The following is a 6,000-nucleotide window of genomic DNA, read 5'->3' on the forward strand; positions in this document are numbered from 1 at the left end:
TTGATACATTTACATAAGTTAGTTATTTATGTTATTACACAAAGAGTTGTAACTCTTCAAGTTGTGTCCTTTAGTATAAAGAGTTGTGTCTCTTATACTTGTATTGATTCGATCTCTATATAAAGATCAATCATCTGTTGTAAACATATTACCGAATCTCAATAATACAAAAGTATTTTCAGAAAAGTTTATAAGCCTGAAACGTCTATCTTATTTTTTCTCTCGAACTCGTGTGTAACACACTGTGATCATTGTGTAACACAAGCGGTTGGTAAAAGATTAACAGTATCGACTCCGGTTTAAGCCCACACCATAAGTTTGGTTTCCATAACATTAGTATGGATATAAAACCTCCAAGGTCCATGAAACTAGCGGATGATTCATTTTAATTTTTTAAATGTTGATTTTATTTTTCACTAGACGTGGGACCGTGTTCAACAAACGCTGCTGCATTGACCCACCAAACAATAAACAACCTTTTCAATCCCTTATATATTAATTGAGGAACATTTGAAAAGATGTAACCTCAATTTTGTATTAATTAAAAGAGGCCCCAATGCATAGATGGCACTCAATTAGGTAGTCAATTACATTCAATTGAAAAATAAGTAGGTCCACATTCGATTTTTATATGTTGTTAGATACATAAGTTGGTCAAACTATATGATATAATGATATGATATGATATTTTCTTTCCTAAAATAAAACCTACGGAATTACCATAAATGACTAATATATATATGACAATTAATGAGTTTAATAATAAAGATTTGATAACAATGTATATCTCCTCCATCATTTTTTGTTTAATTTTATATTATTAAAATAAATTAAACAATCAAATTAGCTATAAAAATAAAATTTAAATTTTTTCGTATATGTTATATTTTGAATTTTTAAAAACGACAATAAATGACTAAAACTATTAAAATTATTATGTTAAAAATTAATGATCAATGGTTTAACATTTTTATTATAAGAAGATACACATGATTTTAAAACCATATGAGTAAAAAATATCATTTAATAATAAAATAAATATATATATATATATTAAACACTATATACCATAAGATTACATAAATATTTTAATATTAAAACTTTCAATGAATTTTCAAGAACATTTATAAATTATAAATTATTAAAGATTTCAGATTGAAAATTTTGTTATCGATGATTTAAATATTTTGTTATAAAACGATATGAACGATCATAGAACCGTATGATTATAAATTCTTATTTAATAAATAACTATACAAAATATACTATTCCTAGAAAAATAGGTTGGTCCATCTTAACTTATATTACACTTTTTATTAAACTAACTATCGAATTGATAAATAACGTACCAAAAAATGTTTTGCACTTTCCTTAAATAAAAGCTACGAAATTACCTAATATGATTAACGTATATGTGAAAATTAATTATAATGAATAATAAATATTTGATAACAATTTTTGTATCTTAGTTCTTTTTTAATTTTATATTATTAAAATATATTTAAAAATCACATTAAATATATAATAAAAACATTTATAATTTTTCTTATATGTTATATTTTGAATTTTTCAAAACGTCTATAAATTATTAGAAATTTGAAGATCCCCACTCTGAAAATTTTGTGATCAATAGATTATTTTTTTGTCATAATAAGTTTTAAATGATCATAAAATTGTATTAATATGAACTTTTATTTAATATTATAAGAAGATACACATTATTTTAAAACCATATGAGTAAAAAATATCATTTAATAATAAAACATATATATTATATATATATATATAGATTATACTATATACCATAAGATTACATAAATATTTTAATATTAAAACTTTCAATGAATTTTCAAAAACATTTATAAATTATAAACTTATTAAAGATTTCACATTGAAAATTTTGTTATCGATGATTTAAATATTCAGTTATAAAATGATATGAATGATCATAGAACTGTATGATTATAAATTCTCATTTAATAAATGACTATATAAAATATATATTCTTAGAAAAATAGGTTGGTCCATCTTGACTTACATTATATTTTTTATTAAACTAACTATCGAATTGATAAATAATCTACCAAAATGTTTTTTGCACTTTCCTTAATTAGAAGCTACGAAATTACCTAATATGATTAACGTATATATGAAAATTAATTATTATGAATAATAAATATTTGATAACAATTTTGGTATCTTAGTTCTTTTTTTAATTTTATATTATTGAAAGATATTAAAAAATCACATTAAATATATAATAAAAACATTTATATTTTTTCTTATATGTTATAATTGAATTTTTCAAAACGTCTATATATTATTAGAAATTTGAATATTCCCACTCTGAAAATTTTGTGATCAATAGATTATTTTTTTGTTATAATAAGTTACAAATGATCATAAAATATAACGCATATGAATTTTTATTTAATAAATATTCAAACTAAATAATATATATATATATATATATATAAACACTAATGATTTAAAGCAACAAGATTGGCTGATCAATTTAGTCGTCCAGTTGAAATCTTTCAAAAGTATGTGAAAGACTAAAGTCAAAGTAAATATGGATTTAGAATAATAGTTATATTTTACTAACCAAATACCGAAAAAAACCGAACCGAACCGAAATCAACCCGATATCCGGGTTGAACACCCGTAATCCAAATGAAGCCAAACTATTGTTTCATTCTCCAAAATATAATAAAAATAATAACTTAATCCCGCGCAAGGCGCGGGTCTTATCCTAGTATTCATTAAACAAAAGTCATCATCTTGGACTTTGTTCATAACTCATAAGCAAGAGCCACCAAACACTCACCGTTCCTAAACTTCATGGGACTCCACCATCATGACTCTCACATCCAAAGACGTGAACTCCACGCAAAACAAGCCAATCCTCTCTAAGTTTATACACACCAAAGCAAAACAAAAAAGCGTAAAGAGAATCATCACACCAAAGCAGCAACAACAACAACAAAAAGATTCAAGACAATGAGAGTGAAAGCAACTTTGATTAACTTCAAATCAAAGCTTTCCAAATCATGCAACAGATTTGTCTCTCTCTTCCGCTTCAGAGTTAAGAGATCTCTCTTTATCAGACCTCTTCGTCGTGCTCGTCATGCCAATGTCAAACCTAGACATCATCATCGTCATCCCAAGAAGCCAATCTGTTCCTCTTCCTCTTTGCTGTCTTGTCTCTGTTTGTTCAGCAAAAACAAAGACTCAGAGATGAGCCAAAACAAACCTAGAAGTTCCTCTTGTAAGACAATTTATCAGATCAGTTTTGGATAAAAAATGAGACGTTATTATAAGTTTTTTAATCTGTTTTTTTTTTCAATTCTGATTGTGCAGTTAGTGTGAAGGATGATGATTCTTTGAAGTATATGCATTCCCCTCTTACACCAGCAGCAGCCAAGAAGCTGTTCACTTCACCCATCACGACGCCTGTTTCTGCAAAGCGGACCAAGAAATCACTAGGCACAAGAGATACATTCGAAGACAATGCAGTGGAAGACGCTTGCAGGAGCTTTGAAAACTATCTGATTCAACTGATTGTTGAAGAAGGGAAAATGGATGACTTGATGGACATAGAGGAGCTTCTGTCCTCTTGGAAAAATCTTAAGAGCCCTGTCTTCATTGAACTTGTCTCCAGATTCTATGGAGAGCTCTGCAGAGACCTGTTTTCAGGTGAATGACCTGATCCAAAAATGATCAAAACAAAAAACTTTTTTTTTTATCTTTCTTTGGTAATCATTGAAAACACCATTTTAATGTTTCTAAAAGCAAAGTGAAACTTAAATGTGTGAAGACTATCAAGATTGTATATTTTTCTCTTGAGTATTAAATAACAAAGAATTTGATAGAGGCAAATTTCAGTTTTAGAGTTTATATATTGATCTTGTGAATGAATAGATTACAACCAGTTAGACTAGTGTTTCTAAGTTTCTAACTTTAAAAAAAAAAATCCAATATTCATTTTCTCTTTGTAATTTTGTATACATCCAAGATTCATCTGGCCAAAGCGAATATGAACTTTTACTGATGCACCGAGATTTAAATTGCTTCTAGAATCAACAGACTGAATCTTGAATGTGTACATAGTTACAAAGCAAATGATATCCTTACCTACAAAACTTTCAAAACTAAAGCAGAAATGTTTAACAATCAAATCTAAAAAGCTTTTTTCTTTTCACCTTTTTGTTTGATAAAGATAAACATGGGATTTAAACACTGAATCTCCAACCTTAAACCCCGGCATTGTGATAAACTCAACTCTCAAATCCTCTTGTCCTTCTTCCTCTTTTCTTGTATCATCACCCACTACAGACTCCATGTAGGCACCTGAGAATCTGGTTCCTCTTCTGACCACAAAGATCTTCGCTTCTATATCCAAAGAAGCTGCTAACGATCCAAGAACCCATACCCACTTCGCCATTTTCGCAAAGATTCGATAAAACACAGTTCTTGGATGCTTACCAAGCAGAACAAGCCCCCTCATATCTAAATTCCCAAAGAAGGAAGCTTCCATCAACGGATGAACAACTAATAGATACTTCTGACCGCAGAATCTCGCAAACGCCGAATCTGGAAACGCTGTCAACGCGTCCAACGGATCATCTAAACTCATCAGCTCAGTCACGTCAGAAGGAATAAGCTTCATGCCGTGGAACATTCTCTGAACGATGTACGACTCAAAAGCATACTTCTTGTCTGAGTTCTTAGCGTACGTTACATTAGGCACGATAGATTCAACTGCTTTCTCAAGATTCCATTCTGTAGCTTTCATGAGAGTGATCAACGGCTTTGCAAAGTCGTGTATCGACTTAGAAGCAGCTCTGAACACGAACTCAAAGGAGGAGACGCTCACGAGCCTCTCTTCGAGTTTGTTATTCTCTGCGACCAAACAGTTTAGTGTCTCCTTCAGGGAGTGAACCTCACTCTCCTTTGCTTTCGTCTGCGTCTTGAGCTCCCACAAATGCTTCTCGTTCACTTCCACTTCGTCTCTCAACCGGTTCAAGCAAGAAGCGGCGTCAAGCTCGGTCTTGGCTTGGAGCTGCTTTGTTTTGAGGTAGAGACGTTTGAATCTTCGTAGCGTTTCGAGGTGAGAGACGACGAGGTTGTCTGCTTCTATGATCTTGTCTGGATCGTAAGGCAGATGAGCTCGTTGAAACTCGAGATACGCGAGCTTAAGCGATGTAACAGCGTCGAACAGCTTCGAAACCTCAGCATCGTTCCAACGGGAACTTGGAATCTTTCTCGAGGGTTTGCAAGTGATATCTTCGAAGACTTCTGCTACTACTTCATCAGAAGGAGTGTTCGGATTCGGTTTATGGTCAGGGAACACACCAATGGATCTAAACTTGCAGACTTTAGTGAGTTTGGAGATGATGTCTGAAAGATTCGATGTTTTAACGACAGCATTCTCCATTGATGGAACAGAAAAGCCCTTAAAAAATTAAAATTTTAACTTATATTAGTTTAAGTCATAGCAAAGACTTAAACAAAGACAGAGACCGAAACTGTAGAAGAGAAAGCTACCATTTAAAATCGATAGAACAAAAAGGATTGAAGAAAGAAAGATCCACCTGTTTGTGTGTGTGTTTTGTACACTAGTAGCAGCCAAAGCACAAGTTCGAGTGTTTTGTTGCTTCTTTCTCTGTTCTCTCTCTGCTCTACACAAAATGCTTCTTGTGTTGTTTAACCTTGGAAATGAGGTTTATATTATATATCTATATTCTTCTTTTTTAGATCTTGCTCGAAGACGAAAATAAGCAAGATTTTAAACATAAACAAATACTATATACAGCCTCGTTAATGGTGATGATTCTGGGAATCCTAAACCATAAATCGACTATAATTGGCGTTTAGTTCTCTTTGATTTTCACCTGTTTTCAAAACAATTAGTATTTTATTTTATTATATATTTTTGAATAAATCTGGGAATCCAAGAGAAAAAACCTCAGGAATCTCAACAGACACCGTCGAGGAGAA

The 6,000-nt window shown here is 31.0% G+C and overlaps 2 protein-coding genes across 2 annotated transcripts; one reads left to right on the top strand and one right to left on the bottom strand.

Moving 5' to 3' along the window:
• The first annotated feature begins 2,960 nt into the window (after positions 1 to 2,960).
• LOC125609411 (transcription repressor OFP17-like) lies at positions 2,961 to 3,881 on the top strand. Its single transcript, XM_048780843.1, has 2 exons — positions 2,961 to 3,268; positions 3,361 to 3,881. The coding sequence occupies exons 1-2, from the start codon at positions 3,001 to 3,003 to the stop codon at positions 3,702 to 3,704; spliced, it is 612 nt and encodes a 203-aa protein (XP_048636800.1). The 5' UTR covers positions 2,961 to 3,000; the 3' UTR covers positions 3,705 to 3,881.
• A 111-nt stretch (positions 3,882 to 3,992) lies between these two features.
• LOC125609410 (protein GRAVITROPIC IN THE LIGHT 1-like) lies at positions 3,993 to 5,451 on the bottom strand. The gene has a single exon (XM_048780841.1). It carries the CDS (start codon positions 5,435 to 5,437, stop codon positions 4,199 to 4,201), a length of 1,239 nt encoding a protein of 412 aa, XP_048636798.1. The 5' UTR covers positions 5,438 to 5,451; the 3' UTR covers positions 3,993 to 4,198.
• Positions 5,452 to 6,000: the final 549 nt, after the last annotated feature.

The sequence above is a fragment of the Brassica napus genome, chromosome A5 (assembly GCF_020379485.1).
Source record: "Brassica napus cultivar Da-Ae chromosome A5, Da-Ae, whole genome shotgun sequence".
NCBI lineage: Eukaryota > Viridiplantae > Streptophyta > Magnoliopsida > Brassicales > Brassicaceae > Brassica > Brassica napus.

Coding starts and splice junctions, on each gene's coding strand:
- LOC125609411 (XM_048780843.1), top strand. CDS start 3,001: ATGAGAGTGAAAGCAACTTTGATTAACTTCAAATCAAAGCTTTCCAAA. Junction 3,269..3,360: donor CAAACCTAGAAGTTCCTCTT/GTAAGACAATTT, acceptor CTGATTGTGCAG/TTAGTGTGAAGGATGATGAT.
- LOC125609410 (XM_048780841.1), bottom strand. CDS start 5,437: ATGGAGAATGCTGTCGTTAAAACATCGAATCTTTCAGACATCATCTCC.